This window comes from Chinchilla lanigera, unplaced genomic scaffold (genome assembly GCF_000276665.1).
Source record: "Chinchilla lanigera isolate Chin_1 unplaced genomic scaffold, ChiLan1.0 scaffold00082, whole genome shotgun sequence".
NCBI classification, from domain to species: Eukaryota; Metazoa; Chordata; class Mammalia; order Rodentia; family Chinchillidae; genus Chinchilla; species Chinchilla lanigera.
The window spans coordinates 8,438,371-8,459,167 of NW_004955483.1; the positions used below are offsets into that span (position 1 = coordinate 8,438,371).

General features: G+C 37.4%; 1 protein-coding gene across 6 annotated transcripts in view; it reads left to right on the forward strand.

The window, feature by feature from the left end:
* The window catches only part of Nup153 (nucleoporin 153kDa), a 79,766-nt gene extending 61,118 nt beyond the window's left edge, over nt 1-18,648 (forward strand). For all 6 annotated transcript variants that reach the window (XM_005403401.2, XM_005403403.1, XM_013503820.1 and 3 more), the window contains 7 exons: nt 1,500-2,111; nt 4,673-4,867; nt 7,018-7,890; nt 9,365-9,721; nt 10,354-10,626; nt 16,991-17,159; nt 17,520-18,648. In XM_005403401.2, coding sequence (XP_005403458.1) covers nt 1,500-2,111; nt 4,673-4,867; nt 7,018-7,890; nt 9,365-9,721; nt 10,354-10,626; nt 16,991-17,159; nt 17,520-17,595 — 2,555 coding nt within the window. In that variant the 3' untranslated portion in view covers nt 17,596-18,648. The remainder of the gene's footprint in view (nt 1-1,499; nt 2,112-4,672; nt 4,868-7,017; nt 7,891-9,364; nt 9,722-10,353; nt 10,627-16,990; nt 17,160-17,519) is intronic.
* The last annotated feature ends 2,149 nt before the right edge of the window (nt 18,649-20,797 follow it).

Below are 20,797 nucleotides of genomic sequence, written 5' to 3' on the forward strand. Positions count from 1 at the left end.
GAAGTCTATAATGCCTGAGATGATCACTTAAAATTTTGCCAAATTACACATGGTTGTCCCCTGGGAGTAACTGGAGTATATGGAATCTTTTTGCCCTTATCCTAAAAGTAACTCTAGGCTAGGTTACTTCTTGGTACTGTTAGAAAACCTATCACAACCATCTATACTTTTCCTTTAATACCTAAGGCTGGATAAACAGATAGTGTTGGTATGTGTAAAATGAGTTAGTGTGTCCCAGGTAAAGGATTAAAAAGTCATTTCCATGAATAAAGTGTAGCTTCAGTGAATTAACTGAGTGACAGCAATTTGGGCAGCACAGAGATTCCCCGTCATCCTAGGTTGGCTTTGTGGCATATGCCTGCAGTCATTGCACTCTGGGAGGCTGAGCCAGGAAGATTGCAAGTTCAAGTCCAGCCTATGTAACTGAGTAACCCAGTGAGACCCTATATTTTTAAAAAAAAAGAGCTGAGGATATAACTCAGTGCGAAGGCCATGGGTTTAAAAAAAAAAATCCCTTCCTATAGCCACCCTGTTCGATGTGAGTCCCTTAATTATTTAAATACATCTTCATTTTGTCAGAAAATACATACACTTAGAGTGTGAAAGGCATTTGAGATTATTTTGGGTTGCTATTTAAGACCATTGTGTTTGAGTTACTGCTTGGGAACTTTGTATAAACATACATTTGAGTAGCTCCACAAGGATAGACTGGGTCTTTAAATCATTTTGATCTTTACAGAAGGTTTGGTTACTCTTTGTTGGGATTTGTCATTGAAGAATATAATTTTAAAGCTTATGTGAGTTTAGTGTATTTATTTATTTATTTATTTATTTATTTAGGGTTTTTTTGAGACAGGGTCTCACTATGCAGTTCAAACTGGCCTTAAGCTCATTTTGTAGCCCAGGCTGGTCTTGCACTTGCAACGATCCTCTTGCCTCTGCCTCCCGATTCTGGGATTACATGCGTGTGCCACCATGCCCGGCTAGTTTAATGTAGTTAAAAACAATTTTTACCACCCTGTTGTACTTTGGAGGGCCATCTGTCAAATAATAATTCCTCTTCAGCTCAGTTTGTTTCACTGAAGTTCAGTGGCTTCTGAAGCACTGTATGATGATTTGAAAACATTGAATGATGATAGATCAGTGAACACCTGAAAGAAGACAGGCGTGGAAGAAAGGCTTTGACTGTGTTACCGGAAAGCACAGTATAGTAAAGTGTGAGTGACAATAGTATGTATCAGGAAGTTAGTTCAGATGAGAGCATCCAACTACAGATTCTGAGAGGGAGAAGGTGACACATACATCCTTTGTAGAATTTTAACTATGTCTTACTAGTTACACTTTTAATATGATTTTATGGGTGAAAAACAGCTTAGACGTTGTCTGTCTTGGATTGTATAACCCTACAGTAAGGTAAATATGTTTTCTTTCAGTAATTGCAGTTAATGCCTTGATTAGAAAAACCCTTCTTTCTCCCTCTCATCCCCACACCACCCTAGGTTTCACCTCACCAAAGGTAGACTCTGTTGCTGCTCAGCCTACTACCACAAGCCCTGAAGTTTATACAAGACCAGCAATAAGTACCTTTTCTACTAGTGGAGTTGGGTTTGGGGAAAGTGTAAAGGCTGGATCCTCCTGGCAGTGTGACACCTGTCTGCTCCAGAACAAAGTTACAGACAGTAAGTGCATAGCCTGTCAAGCGACAAAACCAGGAGAAACTGCTAAACAGACTGGAACTGGGACACCAAGCAAAAGTGGCAAAGCAGCTCTTTCTGCATCAGGAACAGGCTTTGGAGACAAGTTTAAACCAGCAATAGGATCTTGGGATTGTGATACCTGTTTAGTGCAAAATAAACCAGAAGCAGTGAAATGTGTGGCCTGTGAAACCCCAAAACCTGGAACTGGTGTGAAGCGACCCCTGACGTTGACAGTGGTTTCCGAAAGTGCTGTAACTGCAACTGCTTCATCTTCTAACTGCACTGTTACCTCTGGTCCCTTAGTATTTGGAGATAAATTCAAAAGGCCTGTGGGGTCATGGGAATGCCCAGTATGCTGTGTTTCTAACAATGCCGAAGACAACCAGTGTGTGGCCTGTACATCTGAGAAACCAGGTACATTTATACCTATATGGAATAATTTTGCTCCTTACTTGAGTAGAACATTATAATTTATTCTGTACGACAGGTAAACATAGTTTTAGTATTTGCAATGGTTCAGAGTGAATATTTCCTCATAATATTTTAAAACCATCTTGAGGTTTAAGTGACTTTCTTGTGGCTGGATCTTTGGTTTACTTAGGATAGGTTAACTGCTGTGTTAACCAGTCTAGTGTATACTCTTTTTTTTCCTATGGATTTCATTAGAAACTTTTTGCTCTTTATAGTACTTTTAAAGATTGACTAATGTAGATACCGAAAGCTCTCAGAATGAGACAGTCTTTCTTAGACCTTGATGTAGAATAAAAAGTTCTTTTGTCATTTTTTTTTTTAATGTAGAAATAAGTATAGTCATTTAAAGGGAGGTTTCTTTAAAGGATAGACAGTAATATTTCATGAAAACATTGCAGTTGAATATTAATGGTGATACCATAACCATATGCTGTCTGCCAGGGACATCGCAGTAATAGGAAATAAGTGAATCATTATGAATTCTAACTTAGCTAGAGAAATGGAGACAGGTTTGTGTTTTTCCTGTTTGCTTGTTCAGAGTTGAAAGAATTACTGAAGAACTTAATTTAGCTTTTAATTCATTTGTAAGTGACACTTGCGTTTCTAATTCCTTCTGGCCATTTCTACAAGAATAAGATTTCATAGTCTTTATTGTGAAATACCTTTTCTTCCCATCTGGCTCTGCCTTCTCATTTAGAAAGGATACCCTCTGCATGAGGAAATTGAAATTAATTCTAAGTTACTCACACAAAGGTGCTCATGAAGAACATGGGCTTTGCCCTTTAATTGATGAATTATCATTTTCAGCAGCAGAATGGTCAAATTTATCAGTCAATCTGGTGGCTTTTTTGAGAATGGCATTGAAAGCAACCAAGTTTGGAGGATAATTTGGGGAGTCCTGCAAGTAGTATATAGGCAGTAAATAATGATGTATACTACTGGAATCAAAGGAGGAGGTAGGGGAGGATACAGAATTGTGTACAGTTGAAGATACGTTCATTTCAAGCTGCTGAAGTTGACAAATAATGTATGCAGCTTTTGGATGAGCTAATATGAACCATGGACTTTCAGGGCTGGAGATAAAAGATTTGGGAGTCATTAGCCCGTATTTTGATATTGGAAGGTATGGGGGTGGGGCAGAAGTGAGTTGAGTAAATAAAGACAACCTAAAACCAAACTCTGCAAAGTCAAGGGACTGGCAGTAATAAAATTTTCACAGTTAATCTTTTAAAGGAACAACCAGAGTGGAGAAACAAAAATTAGATGGCACTAGTTGTCACTAGCAAAGGAATAAGACCAGAGGTTTCATTGAGGCTACTGTTCAAGCGGGAGATGAGGGAGACTTGAACCAGAATTTAAAAAGGGTCAGAAGAAAAGATCACAATAAATTTGAGAAATGTTACAGGGAATGAGGAGCTACCTAGGCAAACTAACCAAGGGGTTGCTGGAACAGACAGACTACACTGATGGAGCTCAGAGGAGAAGGTGGGTTGCAGGTACAGATTAGAGCTCTTATAGTCAGAGCTTATGAGGACAGTGGACCAAAGACAGAGCCTCAGGGAGCAGTTTTGTTGGCAAGACACAGGAGAATCTGTAAAGTACTGAGGCAGTTCAGGTAGTGTGGGAGAAATGACAACAATTGGATACTACATAGAGAGGTATGGATACAGAACAAATGGCTCCACTCTCCACACCTGTGTCTCCTTAATTGTGCCTTCTGAGCCGCCCTTACTGTCACCTTTCCCCACAAACATGCTGGCTCTGCTTCAGGAATTAATTATCACCTCTGAATACTGCTCAAGTGTCTTAGTCATTTCTTCCTTCTTTGCACATTTGCTTTAGATCATTCATCAGTTGGTGATGATGCATTTGTGTTTTATTTTTCCCTTTCAGACCATGAGCACCTTAAAAGTTAAACTTTTTAAAAATTCATCTTTGTATCCCCCAACCCAGCTGTACTATAGTGTCTGATGTTTGTTAAATGGCTAACGTAGAAGAGCCATGTTGTGAACGTAGAGGTATAGTTTCATTGTGAACTGTAATAGAATACTTCTATGCCAAAATAAAATGTGCTTTGAAATCTTGAAATTAACATGGTATATGGCTATGCATTTTGTGTGTTAGGATATTACCTGCAGTTTATATCTCAGGTTGTAGAGTGCTGAGCTGTGTAAAGAAATTTTGGGTTCTTCAGGATAATTTATAGTCTTTTAGCTCCTAACCTGAGCATGTTTTTGTTTTTTTAAACCATAGCAGTTTCAATTTGAGATTAGGAGGGAGCACACTCACCACTGAGCAATGTTTGAGCAAGCTGTGGCATTTATAAGGTTAAAAGAAATCTGAGAGGTCTGTCCTGTTGTTAACAATGTAACGTTTACATTGCTGGCATTTTATGTGTCTTAACTGAGTGTTGTCAGAATCGAACACTTAAACTTAGTGATATCGTTAAGATGCTGACATAATGAAAACTAAAATTTTTAATGATTTTCCCCATAATCTTTTAGGAAGCTCAGTCCCTGCTTCTAGTAGCAGCACTGTACCCATCTCTGTGCCTTCTGGGAGCTCTCTAGGATTGGACAAGTTCAAAAAGCCTGAGGGAAGCTGGGACTGTGAAGTGTGCCTAGTACAGAATAAAGCAGACTCTGCCAAATGTGTAGCATGTGAAAGTGCGAAGCCAGGCACAAAATCTGAGTTTAAGGGTAAGATGATGGTAAAATGCCTATTTATAATGCCCTTTAAAAGTGAAATATTTGCAAAGAGCCTTAGTGTTTCAGTTATTCATTCTCTCTTAGAAATTCATGCAAAATGAGAGAACTGTTCTTAACTCCTACAGTTCACGTGTATCTCTGATTATTAAGACAGCTGCATGTCCCCAGTGAGGTGTCTTTTCTGCATCTGAGTGGAGAACTTTGTGTTCTTGAGTCTCAGCTTTTAGGTTGTTTTGTTTCTAAATGTGAACTCCCAGATGAATTTCTTGACACTTATTTAAGGTAATCTAGCTTGCACTTTGGTTTCCCAGAGTCCATTCCAGAAAGAGAAGTCTTTAATATCTTACTGTGTAAGTATATTGGGAGAACTTTTCAAAGTAATTAATGCTAGGCTATCTAGAAGCCAAATTTTGACTGCATACCAAAAGGTTTTATGCTTTTCATCTGTACAGTTGAAATAAAAGTTTTGCAAAATAATACCTCTGATGCGTATGAAATGCCCTGGTGTTTTCCATTTCATTTTAAGAAAAAACTGGTTGCAGCTGACTAAATTAGTTGGATGACTTAATGGTATATAACTGGCCCTTGAAAATTGCTGCATCTGGGTGTACTGGAAAATCCCTGTACTCCCATCCATTTCCATTCACTCCGTAGCTGTTGCCTCACTGGTGTCCCTTTCCCGTGTTCTCTACCTGTGATGTAGGACCCGCCATGCTTTAAATGTCTAGAGTCCTTTGAGGCAGTACTGATAACAGGTTAATGCATATCTTTCACGCTTTTATTTTTAGCATTCCATCCAGAATCATTTAAAATATTTCAGAGCTCATGTGTATAGCCACTTGCTCTTCAGGTTCCAGTGTAATTTTTCAATTAAATTTCCCTTTAGGGAAAGGTGGGGTGGGTGAGTAATTAAAGGCGGAAATTCAAGGAAGGCTTATAAAAGGCTTGACTATTATGTCTTATGTGTTAGCAGAGTAATGTCTAAATATCTTAATGCATTTTATGGTTCTTGTTTTGAGCCAGTGAAATCAAAATTTTGATCTTGTTAGTATAATATTATTTATCTTTATAAATATAGCTTCAAAAATACTTTTTTCTGTTTTCTTGATGCTAACGTTTTCTAAGTGCTTGAGTAATACAAGTTTAAAAAAATCAAGAAATCATGGCAGAAGTTCATGATGAGACACCCATCTTTTGTCCCTACTGGCTCATTTTGCAGTCTTTTTGTTGCCCTCTGTTATGGTTTATGTCTATGTGTCCCCCCAGTGCCTCATGCGGACATGAGGCAGGCTTTTAGAGTTTGAATATGGGTGTGAGAGCTGCACCCTCCCTGGAGTGGATAGTTTGCATATGTAAGGGAGAGGAAAAGGGTGCTTGAGGGCATTCCTTCCCCATTCCGCCCTGGTGTGTGCTTGCATCTTAGCTGTGTCTGTCGCCATGAGCTGCAGCTCTCTGCCATGTTCCACTCTGCCTTATAATCTGCCAAGTACGGACTGATACTTCCACGAACTGTAAGCGAAATAAACCTTTCCTTCCTTAATTTTGGGCGTCAGGTATTTTGTCCCAGCAGCGAGAAAAAAGTAACCAGTACACCCTCCAAAGGGAATAGCTATGGTTAATTCCTTATAAATCTTCCAGTGTTTCTTTATGCTTTTCCTAAGCAAACATATTCTGTGTATTCTCATTTTGTACTTTGTTAGAAACAGTTGCATACCGCACTCCATTCCAGCCTGGATTGCCTGTGGCATTTTGCATGTCTAATTTTATTCTTAAAGTCTCAGCTATAGAATTGCTGGGTCTGTGTGATTGTGTTTTTGGTAAATATCAACAAATTTTTCCCCACATATTTTGTGCTAATTTATACATTCATCTACAGTATATGAAAGTGCTTACTCCTATTCTCATCGATACAAAATTCATCACACTTTGTCAGCCAGTGTAATAGGAAGTGGCATGTTTTGTACAGTTGGAAAGGTTGAGATGTAAATCTTGTAATGAATATTGGTCAACCTAGTTCATGTTTATTGCTGTTATTATCAAAGTTGTGCCTATTTCACTTTGGCTTTCAAAGATAAGCATTTAGTTTGAGAGCATAAGTGCATTAACTCACTGTCTTTGTGGTATCTTTTATATATTTAAAGGTTTTGGCACATCTTCTTCATCTTCAAACCCACCAGCCTCATCCTTCAAATTTGGTATTCCATCATCATCTTCTGGGCCTTCACAGACTTTAACAGACACTGGAACTTTTAAATTTGGAGATCAGGGAGGATTCAAAATAGGTGTATCATCTGACTCTGGGTCTGCAAGCCCCATGACTGAAGGCTTTAAATTTTCTAAATTTGGAGTTTCATCTGACTCTAAAACTGAAGAAGTTAAAACAGATAGTAAGAATGATAATACTTTTAAGTTTGGACTTTCTTCTGGTTTAAGCAACCCAACTTCTTCAGCTCCATTTCAGTTTGGTGTATCTAATCCTGGACAGCAAGAAAAGAAAGAGGAACCATCTAAATCTTCATCTATAGGCTTTAGCTTTGGTACTGGTGTTATTAACCCTATTCCTGCTGCTGCTGACACAATAGTGACCTCTGAGAACAAGACCAGCTTCAGCTTTGGAGCTATAGAAACCAAGAGTGTCTCAGTGGCTCCTTTCACATGCAAGACAACAGAAGCAAAAAAAGAAGAAATGCCAGCTACTAAGGGAGGGTTCACTTTTGGCAGTATGGAAACTGCCCCTCTGCCATCTGCCTCAATGTTTGTTTTAGAAAGGACAGAAGAAAAGCAGAAAGAGCCTGTGACTTCTACTTCTACATCCCTCATTTTTGGAAAGAAAGCTGACAGTGAAGATCCAAAATGTCAACAAGTGTTTTCCTTTGGGAATTCAGAGCAAACCAAAGATGAGAGTTCTTCAAAGGCAGTATTTAGTTTCAGTATGGCAAAACCATCTGAGAAGGAATCTGAGCAGCCCGCAAAGGCCACTTTCACTTTTGGAGCTCAAACCAGTACCACGCCAGGTAAATTATTAAAATTTTATTGTGAGGTGCCCTTGATATCTCAACAAGAACAGGAAGTCAAAGAATAGTTTATATAGGACATAGTTGAGGGAACATAGTCGGGAGAGTACCAGTTACAGAACTCCTGGGAAGTAGCTCAGGATTTTTACTTTTAACTTCTAACCCCCCCTGATTCTGATGAAGTAACTTCCAGATCTAATTTTCAGAAATAACAGTTCTAAGGGAAAGCTCATAATAGTGCAGATTTATATACGCCCTTATTCCTTCTACTTGGGCCTTCTCTTTGGCTTTTTGTAATCAAAGTTGGCACATACTTTACACTCTGGGAATGCTTGCTTTGGCAGCACATACACTACAATTGTGCTATCTGGGGAAGTAGAGATTCATAAATGTACAAAATATTGACTAACAATTTTTATGTAAAGGCTTTCATTTACAAATAATTACAGATAACCAGCTGTAAAACATTTAGGGAATATAGACAACAAATACAATTAAACCCTGAGAAAACAGTGGTAATTGTAAAAATTAAAACCCTGAAAGAAAAATAAAACAACATCCTTAAGTGAAAGCCTGGCTGTTGAAGTAAAAACTGTTACTTATACTGAGTATCGAGAACAACGTAGCTGGTTATCAGATTAGTGAAGTGGAATTTCCCAGAACACAGTGCAGAAATAGAGATACTGACAAAAACTAGACCCACAAGTTCCACTGAAATAGCAGTTTTTAGAAGAACAGAATAGTATAGCAGATATATTTCAAACATGACAAGGAAATTTTCTGTATAGACTGGTCTTAAAGTGGAAATGTCCCACTAGTTGACAAAGTTCAGTTCTTAGAGGAATTTCTGGTTAGCTTGACAAGCTAAACTGGTTCTATAATGTACATAGAAGGAAGAATACCCAAGAAAATGTGGGGAGAAAGGTAGGCACATAGAAGATTTGTTCTATTAATATCAAACCAGATTACAGTTATGTTAATTAAAATAGTCTAACAACAGAAAACAAATATATGTATGTTGGAAAGTTAGTTTGTCAAGAAGGTTAGTCTGCATATTATTAACAAGGGATATATCAGTGTGAGGGAAAAATTGACTACCCATTTGTATAAGTCAAAGTTGTGATTATGCTACATTTACTGCAACATAAATTATAAAATCATATACACAAACAACAGCTATCTTCCACTCTCTGAATTAGTTATCCAAACATAGTATCAAGTTAGATTTGGATTTGAGGGATAATTTTTAAAACTCTGAATGCTGAAAGCCTTCCTGTGAAATACCATGGGCCATAAAAAAAGACATGATTATTTCTGACTGTATCAGTGTATTCAGAGGTGTTCATTTGATGAATAATTCTATACCAAAGCTTAACATTCTGTTTTCTAATGAATTCTTAGACTCTTAGTATAGGAAATAGTTATCAGTGATTTGTTCTTGATGATTTATGTTTCTTCATTTTCTGTTTTACAGATCAAGGTACAGCAAAGCCAGTTTTTAGTTTCTTGAACAACAGTTCCTCTAGTTCAAGTACACCAGCCACTTCAGCTGGTGGTGGGATTTTTGGTAGTTCCACTTCCTCCTCCAATCTACCTGTGGCTGCCTTTGTGTTTGGACAGGCCAGCAATCCTGTAAGCAGCTCTGCCTTTGGTAACTCTGCTGAATCCAGTACATCTCAATCCTTGCTATTTTCTCAGGATAGCAAACCAGCAACTACATCCAGTACAGGTACAGCTGTCACCCCATTTGTCTTTGGACCAGGAGCCAGCAGTAATAGTACTGCAACCTCTGGTTTCAGCTTTGGAGCAACAACTACATCTAGCTCTGCAGGTACATTGCCAATAGAGAGAAAATAAAAATGTGGTTGGATTGACTTTAATATAAATGTATCATCAGTTGGGTTTTTTGTTGTTGTTATTTAAATGTGTAGTATTGAACCCAGGGACTCAACACTGAGCTGTATCCCCAGCCCTTGCTCTTGATTTATTTTTTTTTGAGACAGGGTCTTGCTAACTTGCCCAGACTGGGCTTGAAACTTAGTATCTCTTAAGTTTTCTTTTTGAGATGTCAGATTGTAAATAACAACACTGGTAGTGGTTGTTTTGAGTATCAGTTCTTATTATGCAATACATGCATGTATATATAACTTGTGAGTATTTCTGCGTATCAATTACTAGCTGAGGACTGGGAATATATATACCTCAGTGATAGAGTGCTTACTTAACATGTGTGAGGCCCTGCACTAGAAAAGAAAAAAAACTGTTAACTTGTGTTAATTGAAGCTTTTGTTTTATGGATTCTGTATGTTCTACCAAATAATGGTAGAATTATATTCTTAATGATTTTTTGAAACTTGTCTTGATCAAGGTAAGATTCTATTAAAAAGTCTGAAATTTACTTGTGGGTTTACAGAAATTGCTTAAAGATTATCTCACTGATGCAAATATTTCTTGGTCCTCCAGGATCCTCCTTCGTGTTTGGCCCTGGATCTTCAGCACCGTCTGCCAGTCCAGCATTTGGTGCTAACCAGACCCCAACATTTGGACAAAGTCAAAGTGCAAGCCAGCCTAATCCCTCCAGCTTTGGATCTATATCATCATCAACAGCATTGTTTTCTGCTGGTTCTCAGCCTGCACCACTTACTTTTGGAACAGTATCAAGCAGTACTCAGCCTCCTGTATTTGGACAGCAGCCTAGTCAGTCTGCATTTGGTTCTGGAACAACTGCTAATTCCAGTAAGTTTGTATTGATATAGTTTCTATCTTTACTTAATTATATGTATCGTAAAAACTATTTTTTTCTGAACTTTGAAACCATGTGTATGGGGGCACCATGGTAACTTTTGTGAAAAGTGTGTTAGGGAATGTATGTAACACCATTTAGTTTTTAGGAGTATTTCTATTGATGTATTATTAATTTTATTATATTAAACAATATGTACTTAACAAAAATGTCAGTAAAGTATTAAAATTTCAATGTGTGAGTGAATAAACATCATGTTCAACACCAGCTGTTTACTTGGAAAGTCTTTAAAAAAAACCAGCAGAAATGAATTCCTTGTATCAGCTACAATGAAAATACAAATAAAACTACCACAGAAATAATCTTTGCTTCAATACCTATGGTAGTCCTCACATGACAGCATGTGTGTTTTGCTTTCCTATCTTTTTTGGCAGGTCATACTTGTATCTCTTGTCCTCCTCTTTTGTCAGGATCTTCCTATTATACAGTGTGCACTTAGCAGAAAATTGAAATATCAATAAAATAGCAAATAAGTAGTGAGTGTTTAGAATAAACATTTTCTGTATCACTTACTAAATCTAAAAAATAATAAGTAAATTCCTATGTGAACTACAATGAAAATAAACTGCCACAAAGATAATCTTTACTTCATTTGTCATACCTAAGGCAGTTTTTCACACATGAAAACAGCATGTTCCATACACAAGTATCACTTAACTGATAGCACTTGTGTTTTGTTTTACTGTCTTCTTTGGTAGGACATACTTGATATCTTGCTGTTCTTCCTGTTTCACCTGTCTCTTAAACAGTCTGCTCCAGAATTATTTTGCAGAGCTCTTTGGGCAGATTCATATTTTCTTTCTCTGTTGTGACTGATTATCAATTCCAGACCCAGTCCTCTAAAGACATTCTTCTGCGATATTTTGTGCTTGTTCTTTTCTTTGGAAACTATGAAACTATGTATGCCTGACATGTTTAGGATTGAGTAAAACACAACCATTGACAAACACTTTGTGTTTTGTGTGACATCACAGTTACCGTATCAACAACATATACTCTGCCTTTCATTTTGTTGTAAAATGTTACCATTTTTGGCTTTGTGTTAAGGATTTACTATCAGTATTTTTTGTTTGTTTGTTTTGAGATAGGGTCTTACTATGTAGTCTAGGCTATCCTCAAACTCACTACGTAGGACAGGCTGACCTTGAATTCACAGGATCCTCCCTGCCTCAGCCTCCTGAGTGCTGGGATTACATGTGTGTACCATCTTGCTGGGCTTCACTATTGATTTTATCATCATGGTGTAGCGTTGACATTATCAGCACTACATTGTTTTTCTTTACCATATAGGAGACCAATGTTAATGTCTTTCTAAGATCCAAAGATTGTACTATACGTTTCTCTATTGTGAACTTGCAGTGTTGTTTTCAGGTATCTCTGCTTTGTTCTTATGAGGATCCTGTTCTGGTCAGCTGGTGTTCTTTTAGCAAATGTAACATCAGTGGGTAGTGAACCAGTTTTCCAGTGTGACATTGAGATTACTTTTTGAAATAGGTGGAACAAGATTGTTCACAGTGTCATGTAGTTTATTAAAAGTGCATGAACCACACTGATGGCTGAGTTTCAGGATAAATTTCTGAATTCAAGGTGTAAATGCAAGTCTTTGCATCTACCAGGGCATATATTTTGATACCATATTTGGAAGGTTTATTTGGCATGTATTGTCTAAACCTTCAACAACATGAAATGATGCAAGTTTTTTGTTACTTGTCATGTATTCGGATGGCATATAAATTGTTGACAGAAACAAAGCTTTCAAAAATGAGTGAATAACAGCCAAGTTGTCAGATTTTTTTTTTGGTAGGGGCGGGTCTTTTTGTTGTCAAAACATAAATTTTGAAGGAAACCAAACACAGACCTTGAGTGCCATTCTAAAAGTCTCAGTGCCACCTCTGTCGCTTTTCCATAAATCCTTTAGAGTCTGACAATTAGAATGATAAATTCCTGCTATGGAGACTTTTTAGATTGTGAGGTATTATGGTAAGTATAGTTTTGAGTATTACTATTGATGCATATACAGTGTTTTACTTGTATTTCATTGTTAGTGTGTTTCACAACATCTTGTAGCATAGTGTCCATTACAAACAATTTCCAACATTGAATCACAGTGTTGGCATTCTGTCAAATAGGTTTGGCTATTGGCAATAATCTAGTAACATTTCCTGAACTAGTTCTAATGTTGGATCCTTCAGGTGTACATGACCACTGTGCAGCATTTTGACTAGGCAAATATTTATTTACATTAGTGTTTTTTGCTTCATCTGAATCAAGCTCTTCATTCTGCACTTCTCTGTAATTCCTTGCTTCATCTCACTATCACAACTTCTTAGGCTGAAACGATCCATGTCATCATCAGTGTCTGAATCACCAAATGATTCATTTTCAGTCTTCTCCCAAAGTTGTAAAGGCAGATTTTCATGTGGCGTTATACCGAGTTGGGCTAATTGTACAAGAAAAGTCAAAAAAGATTTAATAAAACAAATTATAAATACACAAAAATGTAACACAGCATGTAATGTGGAGAAAGCTCACCTGTGTGATATACATGCTTACATCTTGCGGTTTATTTACCAAGTGGCTGAACACAAAGATCACTATTCCTCCTGTGCAGCTACGTTAGAGAAGTATTCTCTGGGGATCTGCTGCGAACTGCCCCCACCTTGCCTCCGGGGTAAATGTCTCCTACTTGACAGAATAGAAGTGCATTTAAATTTACCTATAAACTTCATTCCTGAGTTTCACCCAACTATATTTTTAAGCTATTAAAGTGTATTTTAAGGGGGCTGGGGATTTAGCTCAGTGGCACAGCGCCTGCCTGGCAAGCGCAAGGTCGTGAGTTTGGTTCCCGGTACCAGAAAAAAAAAAAAAAAGTGTATTTTAAGGTATTTCTCCTTCGAATAGGTATGGGATTTATTCAGTTCTGTTTCTCTTCAATGTTCATTTTTGGAGCCCTCTACTCTAAATTTTGAACTGTTTTCTAATCCTGTTTATGATTTACTTCTGAAGTTATCTCAGTTCGAGAATCACTTAGGGATAGCCCTGCTGAGTTGTCCCGTGATATAGATAATGACTTCAATATTTAATTAAAGGTTCCCATGATTAAATACATTTATGACTAAGTGCATGTTAGTATATGTATTTTTTTTTTAGTATATGTATTTTAATAATTTATTTCATTAATAGTACACTGTTATTTTTCTTTCTTTTTTTTCCTTTTAGTACCAGGGATCGAACTCAAGATCTCATGCTTGCCAGGCAGGGGCTGTGCCGCTGAGCTACATCCCCAGCCCTAATTTTTCTTATTGTAAAATGTAGCCTCAAATTAGAAAAGGGCATAAAATATTACCTGTCACATGTAATGTGGAAGGGAACACTTATGCAACCACCATCCACTCAGAATCACCTTCTGGGTCCCATTTATTTCTCTCTTGTTCCTTCCTTTTAATGGGGCCCACTCTTGTCTTCGACGGCCATCACTGTTCTTTGGGTTTCCTGATACATGTATCTAGAAAATGTACTCTTGTTTGATTTTTGTCTACATGAATGGAATCATACTGTATCAATCTTTTGATTCTTTCACTCTGTCTTAGATTGATAAGGTTCATCTATGTCACCAAATATAGTTTGTTCCTTGCCATTGCTGTAGACTAGATGATGTTGTATGTGTATATCAGAGTTTATCTGTTTATTGTTGGTGGGTGTTTTGAGTTATTTTTAGTTTTTAAGAAATGCTGATTTGGATATGATTTTAAAATACAGATATATACTTTTCTGGAGTAGAATCACTGAATTTAAAGGTGTAGCAATATATATTAGAAGATAATGCACACTTTTTCTGATGAATTGTGCCACTTCATATCCTACCACTGTTCTATGAGAGTTATTACGTTTAGATCATTTGATTTCTTTTTTCTGTGTGTGAATTGTTTTAAGAGTTCAGTTTTGGGTATCTTCCTGTTCACTTGTTTGGCTTTGGCTTATTGATTTGTAAAGATTCTTTATGTATTCTTGTGTTAGTACTTAGTATTAGTCAGATAATATATGTAGTGAAATTTTTGCTTTGTGACACATTAACTGTTCTCCCTCCAAAAAAAAACAACTTGGGATTGGAAAGTGCAGATTTCTTTTATGTAGGTAGTAGTTCCCTCTGTTCATCTAATACAGAGATACTCTATGGTTAGGTCAGTTTTCTGATTCTGCAGATACTGTTGCTAAACTGTATAGTGTTCTGTGATCTTTCCTATGCAAAATTTTGTTCTTCTAATGTCAGTGATTTTTATCATTTTCTTTGTACTTACCATTAACTGAGAATTTTATCTCTCCCAGTTGTGTAAATATTTGTATTTTTAAACACATTGGCTGTTTTTAGTACCTGAGAAAACTTTCCAAGAGTTTCTTAGCTTGTTTCTTCCACTAGGCTTTTGCTTGATTGATTGATTGATTGATTGTTTTTTTCCCAGTACTGGGAATTGAACTCACAACCTCGCGCTTGCCAGGCAGGCACTGTGCCACTGAGCTAAATCCCCAGCCCCCTCCACTAGGCTTTTTAAAGGCCTACTGCTTACCTCTGGTTTAGGTAGTGTCTTCTGTCACTGTCTTGTGAATTCTTTTCAGCTCTGGTAGGAAACTTTTCCCTTTGTACCATGTCTTCTTTCTTAACCCTTACTATTATTAGTAGAGCGCATCTTCCAAGGATTTCTGAGGGATTCAGAGAAAATGTTGAGGCCTTTGCTTTGCTGGAAGGATCTTTATTCTATCCGAATGTTTGGTAAGATTTTAACTGAATATAGAATTACACCAGAATTTGTTTTCATGATTTTGAAGGTATTTCTCCATTTTGGATTCCCACCTTCCAGAATTACTTTGAAATCTTTCCTTTTTTCCTTCTATGCTTATTTTTCCTTCCTATGATCTCATTAGAATCTTTTTTGTTTGTTTTTAACCTTCACTGTGCTGACATACTTGGGCATGCCTCAGCTGTGTAGGGAATGCAACATACTCTTGTGTGAACTTCAAATTCTGTGCATTTTCTAGAATTCTTCCTCTTACTCTTTCTAACTTGCTTCCTTCCCCCTTGTTTATATTTCTCTGGGTTTGTGTCATGGATATAGTGTTATCTATGATGTCTTGAAATGTTAATTATGAGTTGTTTTTCTTAAATTTTGCTTCCTTGCTCAGTTTCTTCATTTGCTTTTTTCTACTACTGTTTCAGTGTCTATATTTATCATAAAAGAACCATCCTCAAATGTCTGGTGCTCCATGGCTTGAGAGTTGGGAACATCTCCGTACCATTTGACAATCCTTGTGTTGATAAGGCTGATGGATTTTTGTTTCCATTGTCAGTTTTTCTAGCTTTATTTTATTTGGAAAAACCTGGAAGTTAATATCTTTAGGTCTCTTAGTCTCTCAAACTCTCCTGAGAAGATGCTTCCAGGGAGGACAGCACGAGTATGCTCTGTATCAGTCTCTTAGTCCCTGCTTTCAACATGATGTGCTTTGCTGTTAACTGTGTGTGGTGCACCTGTCCGGTGACCACTCTAGAATTCTAAACTTGACTGCATGGGTGGAATGGGAGAGTTACTATCTTGTGTGGCACTTGGGAGAGTTTCACCTGGGAATCTGCTTCTTAAAAACATTCTACCATCCTTCCTTTTTGGAAGGATTCATTCTCACTTGCAGGGGTACCTGGCTCCCGAACCTTGTGAGAATGTTTCGTGTAAATGGAATTGTTTGTGTGTTTCCTGCTGCTAGTTTAGTGTTCAGCTTTCGTCAGCCTTCCAGCTTCTGACTTTTGCTGCTGCTGTCTCTTCTCCCCTATTTTTGGAAAACACCCTTTTACTGTTATTTTAATGCACTTTTCAAAGAACATAGAGGTAAACGTTTGTTGGTTGTGCTATGTTTAACCGGATATTTACTCTGCCCTTTTTTCCTTGGTCATATGTAAGTTGTATCACGTGTTGGTGTCAAGTACATACTTTGCGTCAACAGAGAAAGTATTTTAGTTTTCTCTGTCTCTCTTTCTTTTTGAGATAGGGTTTCACTATGCAGTTCAGGCTGGCCTTGAACTTACTGTGTAGCCCAGGCTGCTCTCGAACTCCGCAGTTCTCCTGCCTCAGCCTCCGAGTGCTGGGATTATAGGCATGCTACCCCATGCCTAGATTTCCTTAGATTAAGTGACCATAAGAGATGTGTACCTCTTACATGTTTTTATATTTAGGAGTGAGAATCATTGATTTAAAAAAAAATTCAAAGCACCTTTTTTTTGTTAATGAAGTGTTTCTTCTTCAACTATTGTAGGTTCGGGTTTCCAATTTGGCAGCAGCAGCACTACCAATTTCAACTTCACAAACAATAATCCATCAGGAGTGTTCACTTTTGGTGCAAATCCCAGTACACCTGCAGCCTCAGCCCAGCCTTCAGGCTCAGGGAACTTCCCATTTAGCCAGTCAGCAGCATTTACAGTGGGGTAAGATAATGTTTGTTGAAATGGAAGTTTTAAGTTGGTCATTTTTAAGTTATGCTTGTATGTGTTTCATTTTCTAAAACTCTTCAAGATGCAGTATTGTTCTGGTAAAAATTAAGTATATTCTCCAGTATGAATTCGCTATATTGCACGTTCAGAAGATTATATCATAGCCTGAGAAAAATAGCAGTAATGTGTGTTTGTGTCAAGAATAGCAGAAAATGTATTTAACAGTGTCTTTTCCTGTCTTCCTCCTCCATTATTGCTGTTTGTGTTTAATACTCTTACTCTGAAGTTTTGCTGGGAGCCTCATGTAACGGTATGAAGTTTTTTGTTTGTTTGTTTTGTTTTTTTTTAAAACAGGTCAAATGGGAAAAATATGTTCTCTCCTGGAACTTCTGGTCGCAAGATAAAGACTGCTGTTAGACGCAGAAAATAAAAGTCATAATGATGTTACACACAACAGTTTTAACAGCTGGTGCCCGTCATTTAGATACTGGATTGTACTACATGCTGGGCTTATCTGAAATCAGATCTGCCTAAGGACTTTAATTTTGGAATTTTCCTTCTCTCTCTTTATGGAATCCCTTCTCCCATCTCTTCCACCCCCTTTTTAAAAAATAATAGCTAGACTGGTGACTGATTCTTCAGCAGAAGTATTTTATGGTCCAGCACATTATTCACTGATTTGGCGTAGTCTGGCTGTTCCAGGAATAGAGCCTGCACGGTGAATGGCTTTGTATAGAACCTCTTCGTCTGCACCACTATGTGTGTTGATACGCGTTTATGGAACGCATTGAAATTGTAATTATATCTGAGGAATTCTGTATAGATTAGAATTCTGTATAGATTAGAGGACATTGAAATGAATGATTTCTATGCCAAGTTTGTGCTGGTGTATGTGTGAAGTGAGTGAGTTGGGTGTATTGTGCACTAAGATTTTCTGATAGAGAAAGCCTGATCAAAGAATTGGTCCATGCTAAGGACTTGTTAGATATAGTTCATTCTCCATTTAATAATTATATGCTATTTCTATATTTTCATTCTTCTATCACCTGTCTTGCCTTTTTCATTATTTTATTATACAACCTCTGTAAATACAATTTTGTTTCTGTACTTTTTTGGCATAACATAAATCTGTGAACTTGAAATTTTAATTTTGTGTTAGACATTTTTTTGTTGTTGTTTAGTCTTGTCTCAGATTTTATTACATAAATCCCATTATTCAAAGTTGCCTAAATCCATTTGGAAATCTTTAAAAAAAAATTGGGGTATCTTAAAAGTTGAATTTATTGGCTTTTCTGATCCAGTTTTGTTTGGACCAAAAACCAGTATTGTACAAAGTATTAAGCATATATTTTTATATTTACTGAAATGGACTGTGGTGACTTTGGATAATAAGGAAATGTTTAATATTAAAGCCATGTTTATTACAGTATAATTAACATGTTAAACCATGGGATAAATGCCATCAATAAAAATTTATGAAGCACTTTTTGTTATAGTTTTAACTCATAATGAAGGTACACAGTATTAATGGGACAGGATTTTATTTTAACAGTGGTCAATTAGAAATCCCAAAGAGTACATTTAAGTAATTAGATAACTCCTAAGAGAAGGGGAAAGTATCTGAATTTGCGACATATAGGAAGTATACTGCTTTTTGCCTGGTGCTAGGATTCTTGCCTAATTTGCACAGAGATCTACGTAACTCTTTTAAAAGTTGAAAATAAACACACATAATCATTTCTGTTTGTATTTGTATTTTCCTTGGTAGATGCCTAGGCAATGTTTCTTGAGTTCCTAGAGATCTATATGTAAAGCATTTTTTTAAATGGCAGTGGTCATTTCAAAATTTTACTTTTTTTCCTTTTTACATAATTTCTTTTGGATTATTTTTTTGCTGCATTTGTACTTTCCAAGAAGTGCTCTTGGAATAGCACTTGATAATTTATCTTCAATTTAAATGCAGTTATTTGTGCTCATTTTTAATTTGCCAACCTTCTGGTTGATTGGAGTTTAAATTTAGAACTTTTAAAATAGTCTTTATTAATGTTACATACTTGACACTTAACCTGCTGGAGGTTAATAATTAATAAATGGAGGTGGTAAATGCTGTAAGAGGTAACTGGAAATCTGTGTCACCGTTTGGAGTTAATATCTAACTTTGTCAGTTTATTCTTAACCATTCTCTAGGCTCATATACAATAATACCTTGGTTCACAAACACTTCTGATTGCAGAGTTTGGTTCACAGACAAAAAAGTGTTTAGCAAAATTGTGGTCCCGATCTCTGCATCCGGTGACAAACATGACCACAGCCATCTTCCCCCACAAACTCAAGTGCAGGCATCTTCCTTCCCCCCAGTCATAAAACAAATTGTTCATAAACTCTGGTACCAGTGTAATTAGGAATGTTAGGCTTTCTACTTTTTTTTTTTTTCTTTTTTTTTTTTGTACCAGAAATCAAACTCAGGACCTTGCACTTGCCAGGCAGGTGCTTGTGCCACTGAGCTATATCCCCGGCAGGCTTTCTACTTTCCTTTAAAAATGTGATGGAAAGTATTTATCTCCATTTAGTGTTTCTGTTTTAGCCAAGTACCTTACTTTTCTCATTGCCAGGACAAAATAGCTGACACTCCAAAGTTAAAGTATGAAGGGTTTATTTTAGTTCACAGTTTGTTGAGGGTTCAGTTCATAGTAGGCTGGCTCCAAGGCAGGGTGGAATGGCAAAGGAGAAACAGTTCATGATAGGCAGAGTAGCAAAGCAGCAAGGAAGCAAATAGCAACAGTAGACCTCCTCTGTCCCTTATATTCTATCCAGGAGACACACCGTTAGGGTGGGTATCACTCACACCCAGGGTGGGCCTTCTTGTTATCTGTACTCAGAATCAATGCCAACAAGCAGACTAATGTAGTAATCAGCCTTAATCCCAGCATCCACCCACCCCTGAGAAGTCTCCCTGACTGCATGAGGCTTTTGGGGCCCAACTAGACCAAGCCAGAAGATCCAGTTATTGCAAACCACACTTAAAGCTGGTTTATGTTGAGAACAGTTTGTGGCTCCCCGAACTGACAGTCTGTACAATTGGATTCTGTTTTAAGTGAACTGCTCTAATCCCTGGGCTGCATGTGGCAGCCCCAGCCTTAAATGTGTGTCCCTCATCAGACTCAGCAGAAGTTACCTCCTTATTGGACTGACTCAGGCTGGAAAAGCATTTGATCCACTGCCTATATTTACATGTATACTCTACTCCCAAGTGAAGACTGAGGTTTGCTTGTGGATGGAGGGGAAGCAGATGGTTAGAAAACAGTAAAAGCCCATTTCTTATGCTTGGCCAGTGAAATTGTTTTAACAGAAAAGAATCTGAAGAGAGGGGAGTCATGTGCAGCTAGTATGAGTAATCAGCTCTGCTTAGATAACTTTGGGTCGGTTATGTTCTGATTACCTGGTGCAGTGTGTTGATTTTAGGTTTTAGGACTTTATTACTGACTGATACACTGGGTCTGGATAGGACCCAGAAATCTTCAACATTAAGAAAGCACCTAGAGGGGCTGGGGATTTAGCTCAGCGGCAAAAGCACTTGCCTGGCAAGCGCAAGGTCGTGAGTTCGGTTCCCGGTACCGGAGAAAAACCAAAAA